This window comes from Nannobrachium achirus (assembly GCF_963921795.1).
Source record: "Nannobrachium achirus genome assembly, chromosome: 8".
Lineage (NCBI taxonomy): Eukaryota > Metazoa > Chordata > Actinopteri > Myctophiformes > Myctophidae > Nannobrachium > Nannobrachium achirus.
The window spans coordinates 67321418-67344783 of NC_137817.1; the positions used below are offsets into that span (position 1 = coordinate 67321418).

The 23366-nt window shown below is 41.6% G+C and overlaps 2 protein-coding genes across 2 annotated transcripts in view; both read right to left on the minus strand.

The window, feature by feature from the left end:
• Positions 1 to 1871: 1871 nt before the first annotated feature.
• Positions 1872 to 23366, minus strand: part of LOC308289670 (uncharacterized protein) — a 31309-nt gene continuing 9814 nt past the window's right edge. The window contains exon 3 of the mRNA XM_080731413.1: positions 1872 to 3169. Coding sequence (XP_080587539.1) covers positions 2298 to 3169 — 872 coding nt within the window. The 3' untranslated portion in view covers positions 1872 to 2297. The remainder of the gene's footprint in view (positions 3170 to 23366) is intronic.
• On the minus strand, positions 20116 to 21072 carry LOC308289423 (beta-1,3-galactosyltransferase 2-like; the record flags this gene model as incomplete). Its single annotated transcript, XM_080731113.1, has 1 exon — positions 20116 to 21072. One exon carries the CDS (start codon positions 21070 to 21072, stop codon positions 20116 to 20118), a length of 957 nt encoding a protein of 318 aa, XP_080587239.1.

A 23366-nucleotide genomic window follows, 5' to 3' on the forward strand; every position in this document is an offset into this window, starting at 1 on the left:
GATGAGCTATTTTGGGGGAATTAAAGGCCAAGTATAAAAGTTTTGTATAATGGAAAACAAAGTCCGAATTGAAACAGATGTTCTTTCCAGTTTTCCTTGTGATATACTGTGGGGGACATATTGACTTATTTATGTATCATTAACATGACAAAAGGTTTAATAAAGTAACATTGTAATTCAGGGGTACCGTGGATGGAAAAGTTATTACATGTGTGACCTGAGCCAAAAATATATTAGAACCACTGGTGTAGAGCCCTGCTCAGTCTAACATACAGAGATTGATAGTCAGGGGTTTTCTTTCTAAAAAATGTCTTCTATCTATCTACTATAACGTTGCAAAGGTAAGCCGCTTTTTGATGGCACCAGACCTAATAAATAAATAAATAATCTGGCAGTAGTAGAGTTAATGTCAGACCCTTGATCCTCAAGCAAAAAAAAAAAGAAAAAAAAGAAATTAAAGTGTCAGCAAAAAAAAAGATCAATGTAAATGGTTACCTTTACAACAGACTGAGGAAATTAAGACTAGCTATTACCTTATACGTTAGATTTGATCCTTTTAGACATCTTTTAACTAACATAAAATACATTAAAGATGAATAATTAATTCAAAAATGCATTGCTCAGCTGCCGATTAGGTTGCTACTAAAAGAAATACCTTTTTCTGACTGCATACTGATTAAAGAATAGCTACACATTTGTCAGGCTAAAGGGTAAGAGTACTCTTTTCAAATAGGTAATTCAAATATTCAAGTCATATTCTTTGTTCTTGACCCTATATTCCTGCATGGTATTAATAGAAATTCCAGCGATTAGTTGCAGATTCAATTACGATTACTAAACTAGAAAATACAATTTCTAAGAAATTTTAAGTGTGCCTGCAGCTCGCTAAGTGTGTGCAACCTTGTGGAGCGGTTGGTGTTAGCATTAGCGTTAGATTTTTTAACATAAGCATTTTTTGCATTAGCTTCAACATTATCGACTGTACGACAAACGGTTCATGAGATATAGAGGCACTTCCTGTTTGGCGAAGGGCACTTCCTGTTTGGCGCACCAATTAAGGTTAAGGACTCTTAATCAAGTCATATGACACCACCCACGTGTCTGTACGACAAATGGTTGATGAGATATAGCGTCACTTCCTGTTTGGCGAGGGGCACTTCCTGTTTGGCCAAATAGGCCCCAATTAAGGTTAAGGACTCTTAATCAAGTCACATGCTCCACCCACGCGTCTGTACGACAAACGGTTCATGAGATATAGGGTCACTTCCTGTTATGTGAGGGGCACTTCCTGTTTGGCAAAATAGGCCCCAATTATGGTTAAGGACTCTTAATCAAGTCATTTGACGCCACCCACAAGTCTGTACGACAAACGGTTCATGAGATATAGGGTCACTTCCTGTTTGGTGAGGGGAACTTCCTGTTTGGCGAAATAGGCCCCAATTATGGTTAAGAACTCTTAATCAAGTCATATGACACCACCCACGCGTCTGTACGACAAACGGTTCATGAGATGTAGAGGCACTTCCTGTTTGGCGAGGGGGCACTTCCTGTTACAGAGGGGCGGGGCTTAATCAATTACAGCTCATCCCTATTGGTCGGAAAAAGACCAAAGTTGTGTGTGCATTTCAAAGTTTAAATGACGTTGCTAGGCAAAAGTATGTGACGCCAAAGTTTCTGGGTTTTTTTCCGAGTCCCCCATTTTAAGTCAATGGGGTTTTTTTGCGTGTAGTTTTTTACGAATTACGTTGCCATGGTATCGCGGATCGGAAAGAAAAGTAATAGCACACCATTCCCGGCCGAGCCGCACATTTTGATGTATATATTGTGGGGGTGGCGTAAATCGTGCGGCAGTTATTACGTGCTGAAATTTCCCCCATTCTAAGTCAATGGGGTTTTTGGGCGTAGTTTTTTGCGAATTACGTTGCAATGGTATCGCGGATCGGAAAGAAAAGTAATAGCAACCTATTCCCGGCCGAGCCGCACGTTTTGATGTCTATATTGCGGCGGTGGCGTAAATTGTGCGGCAGTTATTACGTGCAGAAATTTGCAAGAACATTACTTACTTACTTAAGTATGGGGGAGTACAATAAGTGTTGTGCCATTGCATGGCAGGCACACTTAATTAGTTGGCAACTAATTGAAAAATCGATTTGATTATGATTAATCGTTGCAGCCCTAACGCCCATGCGTCTTTAGATTACATAAGTTATTGAAAATCGTGTGACAATGAAGGGTTTTTCTCCAGTGTGGATACGCTCATGTGTCTTCAGGGCACCTAACTGAATGAAACACAGCGTTTACACTGGAAAGGTTTGTTCTCTTGTGTGGATACGCTCATGTTTCTTTAGATCACCTAACCGAATGAAACTCTTGTCACAATGTTTACAGTGGAAAGGTTTTTCTCCAGTGTGGATACGCTGGTGTGTCTTTAGTGTATAGGACTGGCTGAAACTCTTGTTACAGATTTTACAATGGAAAGGTTTTTCTCCAGTGTGGATACGCTGGTGTGTCTTTAGATCACCTAACCGAATGAAACTCTTGTCACAATGTTTACAGTGGAAAGGTTTTTCTCCAGTGTGGATACGCTGGTGTGTCTTTAGTGTATATGACTGGCTGAAACTCTTGTTACAGATTTTACAATGGAAAGGTTTTTCTCCAGTGTGGATACGCTCATGTGACTTTAGATGACCAAACTGAATGAAACTCTTGTCACAATGTTTACAGTGGAAATGTTTTTCTCTTGTGTGGCTAAGTAAGGTACCTGACTCACTGAAACTCGTGTTACACAATCTACACTGGAAAGGTTTTTCTCTAGTGGTGACACCTCTACTTGAAAACATCTCCCCCCAATCACTGTCGTCACTGACTTCAGGGTCAGATTCAAGTTTAACTTCAGAGCAGTGTGAAAAGATGTCAGCATCAACTCCACTTTTAACTGCTAGTAATGTCAACATAGATCCATCAAGTTCCTCTGGTCTTTGAAGTATTTCCTCCTGTGCTTTAATGTGTGGAGGCTCTGGTTCCTCCTGTTCCTCTTTAATGCGTGGAGGCTCTGGTTCCTCCTGTTCCTCTTTAATGTGTGGAGGCTCTGGTTCCTCCTGGAGCAGACTGGAGCTCCTCTCCTGTTTAATATAATCCTCCTCTTTACACACAACCATGTGCAGGATGTCTAGGAGCAGAAAAAATAGCATGATGGTCAACACAGGATTCCTAAAATGACAACGCTTTTCTCTACCATGTTCCATGTACAAAATGAGCCATCACCTACTTAAAGGAGTGCTTCGCCACTATTTAAGGGCTTTTTTTAATCCCATAGTATGATATTCGAACATGGGAAAATATATATATATATTTATTACATGGCTCGGTTGAATGCTTGATTCTGATTGGTCGAGCGCTGAAATCAGCGGTGAATTATGAGCGTATAATGATCGCTCCGCTCTATAATTCACCGCTGCCTAATCAAAGGCTCAGAGCAGCTGCTGCTGCTGCATTCAGTCTGGTTAGTATCAATGCGCACTTCCGCATAAAGAAGTCCCGGCTTTGTTTATAACCGGCTGTGTGTACAACTACTACTTTCCCCTGTGGCTAAACTTGTTTAATACGGAACAATGAACGATTTATTTAAAGTGAACTTCAACATATTCGGAGAAAATGAAACGCTTGAGTCGTGGTTAATGAGTGACCTGTCTCCTGTAAAAAAGAGAAAAAGGGAAGAGAAGAAAACAGTGCCGACAAAGCAAGACAACACCACCAGGGACGTTAAAAGGCACAGAGAGCTCAACGATAAAGACATTGACAAAATTGAAGAAGACAGACATGAAATAAACACAAAGAAAAGCACGGAATGGGCTATGGGGGTGTTTAAAGACTGGTTGGTGGAAAAGAAAATGTCAACAGACTTTGAAACGTATGGAGCTGAAACCCTGAATCAGGCGCTACGTTCTTTTTATGCCTCTGTACAAAATAGCCAGGGAAAGTCCTACTCAGTTGCCAGTTATATGGCACTCAGGGCTGGAATATGTCACCACTTCTCAAAACTTGACATAATGAACTGTGTTACCTTCAAATCTAGCAACGGAGTGTTTACATCTGTCATTAAAAACCTTCGAAAAACGGGGAAAGACGTCAGCCAACACCATCCCCCTATCTCTGCTACAGATTTACAGCTTATTAAGAGCTCGGAGGCGCTGTCTACCAACACTGCGAGCGGACTGGTCCGGAAAGTATGGTTTGATGTCCAACTACATCTGGCAAGACGAGGCAGAGAGGGAAATAGACACTTGACAAGAGATTCCTTCATTGTGAAACAAGATGAGAATGGCAATGAATATATTTCTCTCGCTCACAACGCTGAGACCAAGAACCACAAAGATGCCAGAGATCCATGTAAATAAAATCACAGGGGGTGTATATTTGCAGAGCCTGGTAATCCTAAATGCCCCGTTGCCAGTTTCAAAAAATATTTATCCCTTTGCCCTCCTGACGCTAAAGCGTTCTACCTTCACCCACTAAAGAAAGACCAGCAGCTACTGAACAGTCAAGCAGTGTGGTACTCTCGTGAGCCCATGGGGCACAACTTCCTTGGGCTAATGTTGCCTCAAATCAGCCAAGCAGTCGGACTTTCAAGGAGGTACACAAATCACAGCTTGAGGAGCACCGCTGTGCAGCTTCTCTCTCAAGCTGGTCTGGAGAGTAGGGAGATTATGTCGGTGACGGGCCACAGATGCGAGGGGAGTCTGCGGAGTTACTGGGCTCCTAGCACTACAGACAGGGAAAAATGGAGCAAGATCCTGTCCTCCAATCCAGGCAACAGCAGCAGCTCAACTGGTGAGTGTCTCTCATATTATCATAGCCTGTTATAAAGTAACTAAATGACGCGAAAAGCAAGTCTTGCAGTTGCCTGATTTTAGTCATTATGTGTTTCCTAGGTGTTTCTGCAGCTGCGAAGCCGCGGTCAGAACTACGCGTCGTAGAGATGAATGACAGAAACGTCAACTTCAATGCTCCTGAAGGATTCACCTTGTTTAACTGTACCTTCAATGGAAACGTTCAGTTTAACATGCATACGGACCCTAAACAGGCTGGTGTGATGTGACTTTAGGCTAGTAGGTAGCAGTTAGCCAGGCTAACAGGCTAACTTAGCCTACACAACGTTATGTGGCCCAGAAGGCACTATTTCTTTGTGCGGACTCAGCAGACTTCATGTAAACACTTACTAAATAAACAAAGCCATACTTGTTGGAGCCTATTTTGTTGTCAACTGCCTTTTAATTAATTTATTGTATTGTTTAGCCGATGTAATAAGTGCTATAAGGTCTTGCTGCTTGGTCATTATGGTTTATATGGACACTTCGGGCTGATAATTCCCCTCGGCTCCGCCTCGGGGAATTATAACCCCGTCGTGTCCATATAAACCATAATGACCGCGCAGCAAGACCTTATCGCATACATATCCCATAGTATGATATTCGAACATGAGAAAAAAAAAACATGCATTTTATTTGGGTGATCCAGTGAGTGAGAACTGTTTTTTTCGAAAGTCCCTGAGCTCACTCTGACCACACTTCCTACAGCACCCATAATGCTTTGCGAGAGCAGCGCAACGACAGCCAAAGCTAAGCTAACAGCATAACATCCATGATAACATCCCCTCTCCCCTCTGAATCTTCAGCTGTGTAGTGAACATTTCACAACAGATGACTTCCACCAAGATGGAATGGCAGAATTGATGGACACAATGCATTACGGAAGAATTGATGGACACAATGCAAAGCTAAGAAAACACTCCTCTTCCCTCATTGACCATACATAAAGCTAGATCGAATTTCTTTAGTTGTCTTTAGTTGTTTTTTTTTTAGAAAAGTTTTTACTTATAGGTGCGTGGTCTAAATGTTATTGCTTTTCTAGATTGATATTCCTATGCATTTGTTATATTGTTGTTGATGTACTGACATTATCTTGCTCATTATATTGATGTATTACCAGCTTATTGTAAGTCGCTTAAAATCATCTGCTAATTGGCTAAATTGTAATCATTCAGCACTGTTGCCAGTTACTTTTTATGCTGTTGTTCTACGCTGTATGCTGTTGTTCTACGCTGTAGTATAAAGTAGGGTTTTAACTTACAAACAAAATAATAAAAAATAGGTTTCTGCCCGAGAACAACCCCCCAACATTACATGAAAGATGTAACATGGTAAAATGCAGTGTTACTGTTGTTAGCTTATAGATCTGTTATTTTTTTTTATTATTATTATTTTTTTTGCAAACTGGTTTAGGATTCATATTATTACTATAGGCCTGGAAATGGAGTAAAAGCTATGGCAACGTTTTGAAATTTTATTGTAAAAAATGTGTGTGAAACTGTGAACCCTGAAACTTTTTTCCTCCTCTTTGTTGTCTATAATTGCATAAATAAGCTGACACATCAGTGGCAGTTCATAATCCACCATGTCCAAGCTAGCAGTCCTGCGGGAGGACAGCGGTACAACTGTCTACATTGCCCTCTGAATGAAGAGATGCAGTAGAAGAAGCAGCTTAAAAGGAACTCCCAGGAATATTATTTACAATCTCGATTCATACATCAATGTGATCTAATTTTTTAATATTAGACTACACTAAAGCCTCTTTCAACTCTAATGTTGCCTCGTCTGCTCTGTACACTCAGTAATAACATTCGAAAGACTTGAGAGGGCTTGTGAGCTTGTTATTTTAATAAGTCAAATTGGGAAACAAGATAAAAGTGTGAATAATTTTCCAATTCGTAGGGAGAAAAATAATCATTTAAAAGAATCGTGCAGCCCTTCTGCAGATATAAGTGTCTGCTAAATTTCTACATTAGATCAGCTAACACAGGGAACATGTCAGAAACCTAAGACATCCGAGACAACCCTCCACATGTCCTAGCTCTGGAGTGTCAGCGATTCTCACTGACACTCTGACAGGCGGCTGACTCAAAGACGAGACCAGGATTTCTATACCCCTACCAGGGCTCAACTTAGGTCAAAATAAACTAAACCACATCGCTACTCACCTAACCAAAGGTAGTTTTGCGTTGTTGAAAGTGTATTCTCCGCGGTGGGAAGCCTCTCGGCACCCCACACTCTGTAAAATACATTTTTGTCATGAAATAAAATGCACCCACTTCGAGCCACCGCAGAAAACCCGGAAATACGCGGTGGTCGGAGTTGGATGCGTTTTATTTCATGACAAAAATAATGCGGAGCGTAGACTTAGTAGTATCTACAGCACAAACTGTATTAGAACAACGGTTTCAATTTCAGGTGGAGCCCACACCAAAAAGGCAGGCAAACGAAGAATCAGGTTTTGATTAAAACAATATATAACGTTGTCATGAGCTTTTTTGGTTTAATCCTTGCAATCTGTCATGAAAATATGTCTTTTATATTTCATTCAAGTATATATATTTTACACCCGAATCACCCATTATTTGCTGGAGTAGAGCAGTGGTTCTCAACCTCTTCAAGCCGTGACCCCCGGTATCCCCACAACAATCATATTTGAACTGGGGACCCCCCACCCTGATAAGCACTTGGACTGTAGGAGTTGAGGCATTACATTCAGCTTGACTCCGTTCCACAGATAAATATTGTGAAACTAGCCGATCTACAAGCTCAAACTCCCACAGACTCAAGGGTTGAGAACCACTGGACTACAGTAATGCCTCCTCTGAAACAGACAAAAGTACTTGCTACTGTGTTACAATTTGATTGTACTCTGTTTACTGTGTTACAAGTGGCAGGTTCACACAGCACTCAGTCAATACTACAACTGTGTACATTATATTTCTTACAAATAAAAACAAAAAAGAAGGGAAATCCAATGTCTTGAATCTATTTTATTATCTATTATGACTAGGAGTATGACAAGGATCACACAGATTTTCACATATCTATGCATTTGTTATATATAATACAATATAATGATGCCAGGGTAAGAATACATCGTTGACTCTCCACTTGCTGCCTCAGGAGGACACACTCCAAACGATACTGCAGTGCCTGGAGTGAGAAGAAGAAAAGACTGTGTTGTAACATGTTGCATTGTCTCTGTCACAAACAAAGGGTTCATCACCATGCCAGCTTATCGTGTACATCAGGGGTCAGCAACCTTTTTCAAATGAAGCACCATGGTTTTATTATCTAGATAGTCAGTGTGCCATGTCAACATGAATTTTAATGACACGCCATCAAAAAGGTGGACATATTTTGATTGGCAGGACATTGTTATAACAATCATTAGACTCCGAGCAATAACTCATTTGTCTCCCCGACTCCCTCCCCAGTCAGAGTTCATAGCTTTAATGAATGTAGAATTATGTGCAGGATGCAATTTGCTGCAAATTAGGTGACTTCATCTAATTGACCATGTTTAAAATATATATTTGAAATAAAAATCCTGTCTCCTTGTGCCAGTGATCACCCTCCCTGTGCCAATGTTGGCACCCATGCCTAAGGTTGCCTACCCCTGGTGTACATTTTTGTCATGGACATACAAATATTAAATATTACCAGAGACAGATCTGCTAGCCCTAAATAGCCTACTAGTGCTGTGGTTCTCAAAGTGTGTTGAGGGACCTTCAGTTGAAGATGGTTCAACTGGTTCAAATGGACCACAAGTTTCTGAGTGCAGTAGTGTAAGCAGTACTTGTAAAATGTTGAGGTATTTGTACTTTGAATATTTCCAGCTTTCTGTAGTTGTACTTGACTCCAGCTCGAATCCAAATATAGTACAAATATAGTACTCCATTACAGTTATTTGAAAACTTTTGTTACTTTGCACATAAATGATTATATTATAAAATCTAATTAATCAACTTAAGCCCTATTTTATACCCAGGCTATTTGAAGATAGACGATCTACAAGCTCACTATGCGTTGATGCGATGTGTTGTAAGTTTGTGGATCTGCTATTTTCAAACATTTTGTACTTTTAAGTATATTTTGATGCCAATACTTTAAAACTTTTTTTAGCGTTTCTATATTGCAGTAGGCCTATTGATACTTTTACTCAAGTAAGTCCTCTTTCCATCTCTGTCAGAGTGTACAAATGGAACCAAATGGACCCGGGTACTGAAAAATAAAAGGTGTGAGAACCACTGTACCACTAATGTGAAATACATAGTCAAATAAGTGCCATCATACACATTCTAAAGAAAACATACAGACTTTACATAAAGTAATTGGGATTAAAATAAGAATGTGTATGCCAGGACACATTGATGATGACACACACATACACAAATAAGTTATACATGAATGAAACACATACCATTGGGTTTCTGTTGTCTCCTCCAGTTCAATTTAGGGATCCTAGCAGCATGAAGTAGTCACACAAACAAAGGTGGGCAGAATAACCTGGGTGCAGAGAGTGGTCATACAACAGTGTGTCTGTATGATGTTAGCTTAGGCTACTATTAAACGGAGACGTTGCCGATCTCATTTTGGATTCGTTATCAAAATAAGATCGCCTTTACACCTCGCATTGGCTCCTCATTGACTCGTATTGTCTGCGTTTACACGAAACGCACCATGTCATGCAAAATGCTGTAGTAGACCTACATATGCCCGTACATATAGGCTACTGTGTATTTACCCTTCAACTATAAAATATAGCCTATGTTGTTTTTAATGAGACATGCATTGTAATTAGGCTATGCTCCCAAATCCATATTATCCTGCAGTGCAGCCAGTCGGCTGAATTTAAATCATAGAGGTTTTTTAAAACGCCAATAAAAGCCACCTGGAAGACGAAGGTTGGAACATCATTTATATGGAGCAAATTTCTGGACATTATCTATGGGGATGGGCGATATAAAGTCGGAAAAAACGCATAACGCACCAATGGATGCAAGCGAGGCAGAGCTTCTACAGAGGCGCACATGGGTATGGTATAACGTACCTTGATTACAGGAGAAAATAATAAAATGTACTTCTTAAAATGAATTCATCATGCTTGTTGCCAAAAAGTATTGGCAACATGACTGGTGTATTGCATGCATGCCTTCACACGTGCAAGACAACAGCCATGTTACCATACCTTAGCATTTGCAGAACTGACGCTGCTGGCAGGATCGCGTCGAGCAGCCGGAGGAGGAGGATTTTCTTTTCTTTTTTCTTTTGACATTATGAGCGAGTGTGCAGGCCTATTCGTGGACTCTTTTTATTCTGTCTGTCTGTCAGCATATTCATTACATTACTTGTGTGAGTAGCCTAATGGCAAAGCATCTGGATAAATCACTGTCTGTCTGTCTGTCAGCAAGACTCAGTATATTACAATAACGCACTCATTACCTGAAGTCCGCTGCTTCTGTGATGTGGCGCATGAAGAATTAATCCAGTATTTGTTGGTGAGAAGTTGAAAAGGGGAACGCAAAATAGTCATTAATCATTAGTTTGCTTAGAATGGAATGGTTACCAATCCATAGCCTAATGGTTTAATTTAACTTTGCGGAGAGGAGAGCTGTTGCAACTCCGTCAGGCCAGCTAGGCTACCAGGTGCGACTCATGCGTAATTATTGATCCGACCTACTTCTGCTGGCAGTTGTAATTGATTATTTTGTCTATAAACCAATAAATGTTACATAGGCAATAGGCTATAGACATTTTTAAAAGGCTTTCATATACTCCTGACATTTTTCAAATGAGGTTTGGGCTAATAGATTGCTATGTGTTCAGTTTGGGCTATTTTCTGGGTTTTAATTAGGCCTACAACAACACAAATAATAATAATACATTTTCGGTTAGTCTGACAGACTGACACTGTTATGCAGCAGGGGAGGGGGATCAGGGGAGGGGGTGCTATGATATCATCGCACTCTCCCTCGCTGCCGATTTCCTTTATTACACTGTTGCGAAAATGATGCGAAAACGCACTTTTCCACTTTCAGACCCGAATTCAAAAAAGTGTCGGATTAGGTCATAAAAACGCGTCTCCGTGTGTCAAAATGGCCGTTTCACTAGTAAAAACTACCTGGTAATTACAAATTCGTCCTCATGTAAAAAGGGCCTTAGTGGAGTCCCAGCTGGCAGACGCCTCATCTTTTCTCTCTGGTTCCCGTTGCTGCTTTGTTTTTCTTCTTCTTCTTCTAATCTAATGTATAGCCTACTCCAGTTCAGATAAAAAAGTAGTTCTACCGAAGATTCTGCCAGCAAGTCCCTATGTCAGTAGAAAACATGTCTGAAACAACCATACTGTTTGTTGTTGTTGTGCTAACTAGTGTTGAGGGGGATGGGGTTCGCGCTACGTCAACCACACTGGGTCAAACCTATTTGTAGTTTCTGTAGCCTTAGGGTCGATTCACACTCTAATAAGGAGCGTAACTAATTTTGGTTCGGCAATGTCCAGACCCAAATATAGGTTTTCCCTCCCGGTTCGGGAGAGCATCAACCGACTAAATTCGGCTCCTCGGTGCTGCCGAAATGTTGTGGCTTCATTTCGGTGCTCAGCGGTGTCTTCTAATTCATTCAGCCCGGCTCCAAGTTCATATTTTCGTCTGTGAAGCCAAGGAAACAGCGGTTGTTTGGGAGCGAGACACGCCGACTTGCAAATGCTTGTGTGGCCGTGTATTGAACGTCGCAGAGCGGATACATTTTCAGCTGGTTCTCACTCTGGCTGGAGACGAGAGTGATGGACTGGGAGGCGCGCGCGAAACACACACACACACACACACACACACACACACACACACACACACACACACACACACACACACACACACACACACACACACACACACACACACACACACACACACACACACACTTTAGTCACCGACCGTTTTAAAGAGAAAACAACGTTGCTAGTGTTCTGTGTTGATACTAGGTTTTCCACAACAAGTTGTGACTGTGTGATGACATGCATGCAGCAAGAGAGGCGGCACGCCTATAATGTGAGCTTGTAGATTAAATGTTTTCGACAGAGCTTGAGCGTTTGTGAGAGTGAGTGAGAGAGAGAGAGAGAAGAGACCCCGTCACTGGTGCTGCTGCCTGCTGGAACTGCTGCTCACTGGACCTCCAGTCATTCAGCGCCCTGCAACGCTCATTTATCGGCTACAAACGTTGTCATGCCATGGACCTCCAATATTTATAAGCGACTTCGGCACTAGCCGTTAAGAAAGTATGAATGGAAATTAGTTAGGCTCCTTATTAGAGTGTGAATCGACCCTTACTGACCATCTTCTAGCTACGTCATAGCCTCGAGAACCCAAGCTTTTCATTGGCCAAATCAGTCTATGACGTAACTAGACGATGCCCCCCTAGTGGCTACAAAACAGTAATGTAAGGAAAAGGTGCATTTTAGACTTGGTTGAAAACCGAAGTACCCCTTTAACATTCAGGGATTGACACTAATGGTTGCCAGACTGCCCGGGGCAGGTGAAATTTGCTGCTGAGTTGCCCAACCAAGCTTTCAGCGTAACTTACGCTTCTACGTAACTTAGGTACATAACTAAAGGTATTCTAGAAGCTTACTACGCTAAAAGCGTAAATCAACTGGACTAACTTCTTAAGCACAAAGAATGCTTTCTCCTGGAGTTATTACAGCCAGTATATACACAACAAGGCATCATGGTATAAATAAAATCAAATCAAAAGAAAAATAAAGCAGAAGAATATAATAGTCTGGCGGAAATTCTGGAAAAAGGCCTTCTATAAGCAGGTTAGAGGCATTTGGGGGTAAAAGTGGGTAACCAGGCCATTTTACATAATTCAGGGGTGCAGAATCTGAGAATAATTATTTTATCATATAATCAGGGTTTTGCGAACACCCAGGACAGTTTTTGAGTTGCTTGATTCATTTTATATTTAGATATTTGATATTCATTGTATCAGACACGCCCCCTTCCTATACAAACCCATTGTAACTTCAAAACTCCATTTTAACCATGATAGATTTAATGAAAACACCCGTCCTTTTTTCTGGTGACTCCTGACGCCCTCCTAATACGTGAGCAGGTTGTGTTCTTTCGATAACTCCTTTCATTTCTTTTTAATAATTTATATTTTGTATTTATTTATTTTTCATTTTCCCAAATAATTATTAAAAAGAAACTAAAAAAGTTATCGAAAAACACTGCCTGTTCGTGTATTAAGAGGGCGTCAGGAGTCACCAGAAAAAAAGGATAGGTGTTTTCATTGAATCTATCATGGTTAAAATGTTTTTGTATTTAAGTGAAATATCTCTTTTAAATAAAAATAAAACATTTTAACCATGATAGATTCATTGAAAACACCCATTCTTTTTTCTGGTGACTCCTGATGCCCTTCTAATACACGAACAGGTAGTGTTCTTTCGATAACCTTTTTAGTTTATTTTCTATAATCATTTGGGAAAATGAAAGAAATAAAATGCAATTAAGAACTTTTAAGATAAGATTAAAGATAAGTGAAAAATGTTATTGACAAAACAACCTGCTTACGTATTAGGAGTCAGGAGTCACCAGAAAAAAGGACGGATGTTCTCATTAAATCTATCATGGTTAAAATGGAGTTTGAAGTTACAATGGGTTTGTATAGGAAGGGGGCGTGTCTGATAAAATGAATATCAAATATCTAAATCTAAACTGAATCAAACAACTCAAAAACTGTCCTGGGTGTTCCCAAAAGCTTGATTAGACGATAAAATTACTAAAGGTTTTTTGAAAGTGAAATATCCCTAGAAGAAATAGTTTAACTCTTTGAGTGCCACCCCTTTCACCACTAGAGGGCGCCCAGTGACCAGAGAAAATCCCATAGAGATATGCTGGTATATGCAGGTATATGCAGAAGCCCTGCAGCCATGACTTGCCTGAACACTTTCCTTTGTGCATGTACAGGAAGAGGATGAAGTTAGCTTGAAGTTAGCTATTGGCTACCAAGCATTTTAGAAGCCTTATTTTCGTCAACTTAGCCATGATTAAACCTTGCACACCTCATGCATGGGAAAAAAACTGAGAAGAATGAGCTCTAAAAAATCCAATGCAATCCTGGATTGCATTGGAGTGGATTTGTGCAGTTTGTTCACAGCTTTCAAACAAAAAAATCCGATTGGAAATCCGTTCAGGCATTCTTGAGATAATCGCCATTATGTTTTACATGTTATGTAAACAAACATGGCTGCCCTGTATGTTAGATGGGGTTGTATGGGGGTGGAACATGCAAAATCGCGATTGAAATCATGTTCACCAGATTTGATGGGGTCCAAAAAAAAAAAAAAAAAATTCAAAAATTTTTTTTTCCAAAAATTTTTTTTTTTTTTTTTTTTTTTTTAAAGCCGAACTTGTTCGGGATCGGCACACTGCGATACGCTAATAAAGCCGAACTAGTTCGGGATTGGCACTCAATGAGTTAAAATTGAAAATTCTGCAGCTATTTTGTTATGCAAATTAGAAGGTCAAAAACTCAAAATTTTGCTTGGTAACCATTTTTTTCAGATTCAGCACCCTTGAATTGTGTAAAATAGACTGGTTCCCAACTTTTACCCCAAAATGCCTCTAACAATCACATTTTTCAGAAATACCACTAGACTATAATCTGGTTAGTCTGTTGATTGCTAGAATCTAGTAATATGTGTCCGAGGCTGGAGGAACCGTCCTAATTTCGGCAATTTTAAAAGTCAGAAAACGCGAAAACAAGAGTGATTTAGTTTTGTCTTTGTTTTTCGTTTTTTTTTTATTTAAACACAGTTTGAATATATTAGAGGGTTTTCATTCCATTAGATATCTTTGTTAAGGTTGCCAAATGTTAACATTGGTGTAGTAAAGTTGCCTTACTTTTAGACATTACACAGACCGTTTCTGGAGGCGGAAAAGTCAGCTCTTTAGATTTGCATAGCGTTTCGATTGACTTACCGAATCCATTGTTCCTCAGGTTTCACTCGTGTTCACGCTCTGAGCACCGCCCATACAGCGTGGTGCATCTGGTTGTAGTGTGTAAACACTCTCAGTGACTAACTTCATCTCGCTAATGTTATTGGTTTGCAGAAGACAGTATTCTGGAAGGATTTATTTTTTGATTTATACGTCGTGATCTGACTCTCTGAGTCGCTCTCGGGCACACAAAGAAAGATGCAGCGAATCGATGATGTCTTCTCGTAATGGAACAGCCGGCGCTAACGCTATACAGCGTATCTCACATCTCAGCCTCTCGTCTGTGGTAAAAAATAAAGCCCGCCGCTCACGAACGCTTCTTACCTTTTGTGAACATTCTGTCCAAAAAGTAAAGGTCCTATACACTTCTCTCAACTGTTTACTTTTCAAGCGTAGAAGAAAATCCAATCAGCGTGTTGAAATAAAGAGTTTATATCACTCATTTTGTCAGCCGGTGCATTATTTTCCCCTCTATTATATACCACGTGACCAGGGGAGGTAGCATGTCTAAAAACAAAGGACCGGCTGACAAAATGAGCGATATAAACTTTATTTCAACAAGCTGCTTCGAATTTCTTCCACGCTTATGAAGTAAACAGATGAGAGACCGGCATAGGACCTTTACTTTTTGGATATAATGTTCACAAAAGGCAAGACGCGTTCGAGAACGGCGGGGCTTTGTTATACTACAGACTAGTGGCCGAGCTGCGAGATACACTATAGCGTTAGCTTCACGCAGTTAGCAGTGGCTAACGGCTAACGCTAACGTTAGCTAGCGCTAGCTGCAGGCAAACGCAGGCATCGTATACACAACTGGGATATTGTTGCTCTTCTACAAGCTCACAACGCTGGCGGTTAAGCCTGTCAGAACCGTCAGATTATCCTTCTGACTTAAAGTGATAGTTCACCTATTTTTGACATGAAGCTGTGTGAAATACTTGCCATTAAAATAGTGGTTACAAATATATGAATCCATTACCAGAGTCCTGTGGTCAGAGTTCTGGTCAGTTTTAGATGAATATAAAGTAGTTCCGGTGATTTGGCAGGGGCTCAAGACCCAATCATTAAAAATAGATGAATCCACAAAACTAGCGTCATTTGTATTGTTGACCTATTTCTACCAAATAGACAAATTTTCGTTCAACTTTGACCCCTCTGTCACATGGTACTATTTTTTGTGTCCAGTATCACTACGCCGCTGCAACGTATTTCCCCAAAATAAGGTGCTTTGCAGTCAGCTGATCAGAACGAAACATCGCTCTATATGGTAGAAATATGCCAACAATACAAATGACGCTAGTTTTGTGGATTAATCTATTTTCAATGATTGGGTCTCGCCAAATGGCCCCCACCCCATTGGAACTACTTAATATTCAGCTAAAACTGACCAGAACTCTGACCACGGGACTCTGGTAATCAATTAATACATGTTTAACCACTGTTTTAATGGCAAGTATTTCACACAGCTTTATGTCAAAAATAGGTGAACTATCACTTTAAGTTACACAAACACTGATGAGTGATGATGTTACATGTATAGCACAGTTAGCCGGCGGCGACCAATTTCGATAGGTCACGAGTTACGGTGTTGCGCACGTGCATCCCCGTAGAGCAACGTGGACTGATGAAAACTGGTGCCCCATAGAACTTTGTGCCTTTGTGGTTAATGTATGTTTTGGACTATTAAAATCAAAATCTACAAAGCAATAACTATAGTTTAAAACATACATAAACCACTTTAGCCCTATGTTATACCAAGGCTATTTGAAAATAGACGATCTACAAGCTCACAACGCATTGCGGTGGGACGCGTTGTGAGCTTGTAGATCTGCTATTTTCAAACATTTTGTACTTTTACTTTTGGTACTTTAAGTACATTTGGATACCAATACTTTTGTACTTTTACTCAAGTACATTTTTAATTCTGGACTTTTACTTGTAACAGAGTGATTCTACATTGCAGTATTGATACTTTTACTTAATTATAACATGTAGGTACTTTTGTAATACACTATTTTAGTGAAAAATAAAAACTACAAAAAGAAGAAAATGACAGGATGAGCATATAAGGAGGGGAGGAGGTAGAAAAGACCACTGGCCACTATTTCTGACATGGCTGCAAGCACTACAGCACAATATATTACCACAGGTCTACTACTAAATAGTAGTTTTAAATAATTGTAGTAAATAAAAGTAAATTTGAAGTTGACAGCTATACCACTGTGGGTGTGGTTTGACTTGGGGGGAGTGATTTAGGGGTGTAGGTAAGTACTTATTGTCCCTCCCATTGTCACACCCACTTCTGGCGACCTAGAGGTGTCAAGGTGTCCTGGCATTCAAATGGCTTTTTAAGCACTTTGGGGTTTATGGTGCAACAAGTTTAAAATGTCCATAACTTCTTCAAATATGCCAACAAATGATACATCATATGAAAGCTTAGATTCTGTACTTGGATAAAAAAAGAAAATGTCCAATGCAGACATAAGGAAGAAAGTACCAGACCTAGTCACATATGAATGAGAAGAAAAATAAGAAAAAGGCCTATAACTAACTTCCTGTGGTCGTAAGGACATTTTACCTAAAGTTTATGCTGGTGAGGCATTGCACATTATTTCAGAATGTCTTGAGAAAAAATATGATTAATTTGTGTTTATGTTGTAGCTTACATTGCTTGCACATAAAAATAAATATATTTCAAAGTTATTTTGTAAGTAATTCCATGAATAATAATAAATAAAATCGAAGAAATGTCTTGAGGAAATTAGGACGGAATTGCATCTGCTCATGGATTACTGCAAATGATGGATCTAACAGCACGTTGATTTGTCTTTTGGAACTATACAAATACGATTCATGAGGAAAAAAGTAACTTTGGAACCGGAAAAAAATAGTGTGTTTGTCTGTGTATTATTAACCGCATTTTTGCTGTGAGAATGGGCTCGGGACCACTCAGGAGAACTATGAAGAGGTACAACAATAACAGAGATCGACCAAACCACGTAGGTACATTCATGATAAAAGGCAAATTAAGGGGGGGATGTGTTTTATACTGGAATTGCCCTTTAGAACTGCATCAACAGACAGTAACAAACTCAACAAACTATACTATAAAAACAAACATTAGCCAAATTTTACGATTATGAGGGCAAGTGGACATGACCTGAGGGCAAGTAGAACATGACCTGTACTTGCCTGATGGGCAAGTGCCTCTGAGACCTTAGTTTCAACCCCTGACTCAGGCTCATTTTCCTACATATATTGATCCCAAACGCCTTCTGATATTGGCCGATACCGATGTCCATCCCTAGTTGCTACGATGATAGGTTTTCAACACCGTTAAAGGGGCCACACCATGCTTTTAAAAATATATATTTTATATAAATATTGGTCCATAATACGGTTTTATACAGGTTTTAGCCTAAACAAACACTCGGATATTGAAATGTCATGTTCTGTCTGTCTCTAATTCCAAGCCGTTTCAGAAGCAATACCAAAATGCCCTTTGTTGGCAACGGGGCACTATCTTTGGGCTAAAATTTTAACGATACCATGGCACCATGCTAATCTTCTCTGTATCGTTCCGATTTTAGCATGGTACCATATTAATCTTCCCTTTATTGTTCCAATTTTATCACCACTTTACCCCACCCACCCCATAGTCTCAATAGAATCCACCCCAAAAGTACCGCCCCCTTCTCTTCAGTTGCCAGGAAACTGAAGTGGAGGTACTATGGAAATGAGCCCCCTGCGACGTAGAATGACATAGAATGGGAGAATCATTAACTCTAAGAATTAATGATTTCTTCATGACTCATTATTAGGTCTGAGCTAGCCTCGGAAACCCAGACTTCTTTTGGTGATCGGAAGAAAAAGAAGTCTGGGCAAACCCCCCTATAACTGTGCTGGCTCATGACATTTTAATTGTATAAATAAATGTAGCCGTTCATATATCTTATTTTACATCAGTATTGTTCATGTGAACTGGTTTGTTTAGGCTTATCCATTATAATGATAAAATCACTATGATTTATCAGTCGTTTTCCACCGCGGATCACTTCCTCATTTACTCAAAGTAGACAGCAGGGGGAGTCATGTCCCTCCTCATTTACTCAAAGCAGACAGCAGCAGGAGTCATGTAGGCTACCCCTCTGCATCATTTTGAGACGTCGGAGGACGCGGCGAGATCCGCCGGCCAACAAATAATGTCCGCGTTCCCTCAGAGTGGGTCTGAGCAGACCTAATAATGAGTCATTATTTTCTCAAACAGCCTTCATCTGCGTCGATGAAGATGCAATCATGGACTAATTATAACTTAAATTGAGAGCACATGGTCTACACAGGTTGATGTGAATTCAAGCACGCATCGGCACACCACACACTCATGGAAGTATAAACTCACCGTGGCTCTAAACTTTGGAAGGCAAGCCCCCCTCCCTCCCACCACGTAAGTGGAGTGAAATTTGACACCGCTCTGTGTCCACTCACTGGCTGCATGTAAAACAAAAGCATGATGTGCAGGCTAGAGGTCTTCGGGTAGGTCCGAGAACCGAAATTATCCATGATCCGACCCGGCACAGAGCCGGGTCTGTCAAAAGAAGTGACCTTGGTGCCGGGCCAGAGCCGATACTGTATGTCCTGGGTATCGGGTATATGACCGTGAGATCACAGGTTCCATTGATACCCGAGTGGAACCGAGTCAGCCGAGATTGGAAAGACAAACAAAGATCACAACACAGGATGGCACTAAACGATGCAGCATCTAATCTGATGCCTTGATAGTGAAATAAAGTTGTTTTAGAACTCGCAGCACTGTCTGGGGCAGTTATATCATTATTATTATCAAAGATTGTTGATATTAATGTAACGTGTTGGTTAATGGTTCACAATGGAGTTGTCATTGCGTGTTGTCATGCTCTGCAAAGCATAGCCTAATGGAAACTTCAAAGCAGACTATAATGAACAAGACCACATGCGACAGAATATAGCATTAGTATTGGGTAGCCAAAGATAAAGGAATAAAGAAAACATGGATTTATTTTTATTTTGTGACGAGAGGCACAGCGCTGCTGACAGCAGCTGCAATCAGGGCGACATTTATGTCAGAAAGAAGTCTCATACAACTCTTAATATAATAACCTTGGCATTGGTCATTTCGGGGCCACAGGTTCGGTTACGACTCTCTATGCTGTTTGGGTATTGGATCTCATATTTCCAATAATATGAGGGTCCACCAGGTCGACTCTACCTTAGTGCAGCAGACGGCTCCAGAACTCCAGCATGTCGCCAGGGGAAACCTGGTGGTTGGTGACCAGGTGGTTGTAGCTGTGAAGTGACCAGGGAACTGGCAATGGGTTGAACTCATTTGGCAGGGACGGTGTGAGCTCCATCCCCAGCTTGTCCAGGCAGACGCCCACGTACGCGTCCTCGAGGAGTAAGCGCGGAGTGCTCAGAGAGGTGCCGTAGATTTTCGCAGCCAGATCTCCGGAGAACACGTAACCGGGCCCTCCGGCGAATGTGGGGTATGTGTGACCCGGGTACTCCTCTTCGGACATGTACCACTTGTTTTTTTTGTCCCGGATCGGCCTCTCGCCCCTTTTGATTCTGCCTGTGAAGTAGTCCTTCACCCCGGGCTTCAGTCTGAGCAGCTTATGGACGAGGTACTTGGTGTTGACGAACACGTCGCTGTCGACCTTCATAGCGAAGCTGGCCCGCGGGCAACGTGTGGCCACCCAGTTAAGACCCATCATGGTTTTCAGGGTGAGGTTGTTGTAGCTGTCGACAAAGTCCTGCTGAATAATGTCTTGGTGCTCCTGGCTCTCCGACTCCATGATGTTCTGCTCCAGGCGTCCTTGCTCGCCCGGCTTCACCCCCAGCAGGAACAACCTGAGGACTCCCTCCTGGTTCTCGTTTGCCCACGTCCGTCGTATGGCGTCTCGACGGTCCACATTATGAGCTTCGACAGTTACCAGCAACACCAAGAACGGCGCCGCCTTCCCCGCCGGGCATTTGTTTGCCTCGTCAATGATGTAAGGGAACGGCCCAGGAGACAGCGTGGAGACGCTCTCCTCTCCACCTTGGCTGGCATTAGCTTCTGCCAGCCAGTCCTTCATCGTCCAGTGGGGCGTCTCCAACCCATTATCTCCATCGTGGTCCATGGGGCGATCCACAGGACGTTCTACTACCGAGGCCACAAGGCCGAACATCACCAGGAGCAAGAGGAGAATGGCGCATCGCTCTTGACAGCGCAGCAGTGAGGTGGATGCAATCTTACCTGGTGGGGAGGGAACAGGTGGTGGAGATTAACGGTACCCTGTCCCCCCCCCCCCCTCCCAGTAAGCTGTGGTGTTCCTCAAGGTAGCATACTGGGACCTCTGTTGTTCCTAATATACGTGAACGACATGGCATCTGCTTGTGACTGCAACCTGTTCCTGTTCGCGGATGACTCGGCTCTCCTAGTCTCAGGCAAGGACCACTTGCAGGTTGAAAACACACTTAACTCTGAACTAAGTAAGATCTGCACATGGCTTAACGACAACAAATTATCAATTCACCTGGGAAAAACGGAGTCCATCCTCTTTGGATCAAATCATAACCTCAAAAAAGTCGATAACTTCACAATCAAAGTGGGTGACAAGGTCATAACACGAAAAATCAAACCTCGGTTCGAAGTGGAGCGGTGAATCTGTATGTGTGTGTGTGTGTGTGTGTGTGTGTGTGTGTGTGTGTGTGTGTTTGTGCCTGCACAACAGCGCCCCTCCTTTAACTTGTGTGGCCACTCAAGGTATTGCCAGGCTACAGACATACCCAGCCAGCCAGCCAGCCAGCCAGCCAGCCAGCCAGCCAGCCAGCCACATAGCCAGCCAGCCAGCCACGGACATACCTGTCTATTGGGAGCGCTTTCACCGCTCCAAAAAACAAAATCTCTTACTTAGGATGTATCCTTGAAGCTAATCTTTCCAGTGAAAAGATGACTTCTAAAGTAATAAATAAAATCAACCAACGAACTCGTTTCCTACAGAGGATCACCCCGATGGTCAATTTTAACACACTGAAGACCATAGCTGGTGCAATAATCCAGCCCCTCTTTGACTACGGAGTCCACGTATGGTATCGTGACGCCCCACAAGCCCTGAAAACTAAACTCCAAACAGCCCAAAATAAACGAATTAGGGTCCTGCTTAACCTTCCCTATCAGACTCACCTCACCGCTACTCACCAGTTAAGAGTGGGGTGGCTCAGAGTAGATGACAGAGTACAGCAACTTGCAATGGGCCTGGTGTACAAGATACACTACACCACTATGATACCCAAGTACCTGTCAAAATACTTTATAAACATTAAGGATGTCCATAATTACAACACCAGAGGCAGCGCCACAGATCACTTTCAACCCAGAGTCAAAACCAACAAAGGGTCAAACTCTTTTTTCTGCTATACCACCAAAATGTGGAAAGCCTTACCGAAGGCCATCAAGGAGTGTGGATCACTAGCATCCTTTAAAATTGCCCTGAAAAACCACTTACAGGCAGCAGCCGTTCGCAACTGGTAAAAAAAAATGAACCTAGCCCAACCCTACCCTCCCCTGCCCCTTCTTTGTATATACTGTTTGTTTAGACTTAATGTCTTCTTTTTTGTTTTCTTTACATATCATGAAAATGTTTGAGAACCACTGCCCTTACACAATATTAGACAACGTTTGACTAACGTTTTTATAGACCTGTTTGCTTGTTTCTCTCGCGAAAACAGAATCTGGCAACCCACTAGCTCATGTGCGGCTATGCTACAGTAGCTCCGGTGAAATCGATCGTTTTAAACTCTATAAAGGGAACTAAAAGTGTTATCCTTAGATCGACATGTGTGCTCCCATCGACTACTTTGTTTGGAATTATGGTTTTGGAACAAGCTTTAACTCTGGCTTCACTATAATGTCACACTAACAGAATACCTTTTATGCCCATATATGGAATTCCCTGATGTCATCAATATTAATGATGCCCTGTTAGAGAGATCCCTGTGATGCCAGGGGAAAAAAATCCCTTTTATGCCCATATATGAGGATCCCTGATGTGTCCACATCACTGTGGCGTGACCTCGCCCTTTAGGGCAAGGTTGCTTGTCGCCCTGAGGCGTCTTACTGGTAATAATAACACTGAGAAGAACCAGACTAATTGCGACCGAAGGTCACAGTTTAGTATGTGAAACGGCACATGCTGACTCCGTCTGTCTGGACGTGTACACCTTTTATGGAGGCCACGTCGGCCACATACCACACTAAAGCCTCTATCAGAGTCCAGGGTGAAGAGCTATTCACTTCACCGCGGTGTAGTTTTCTAGCTATCACCTAAAAATACATAACAAAGCCTAGGTGATAGCTAGGAAACTACAACGTGGTGAAGTGAATAGCTCTTCACCCAGGACTCTGATAGAGGCTTAACAGAATCCATATCTGGCCAAGACAGCCCATAGTGTGGCTGGTTCTACAGAAAGGGATCTCCAT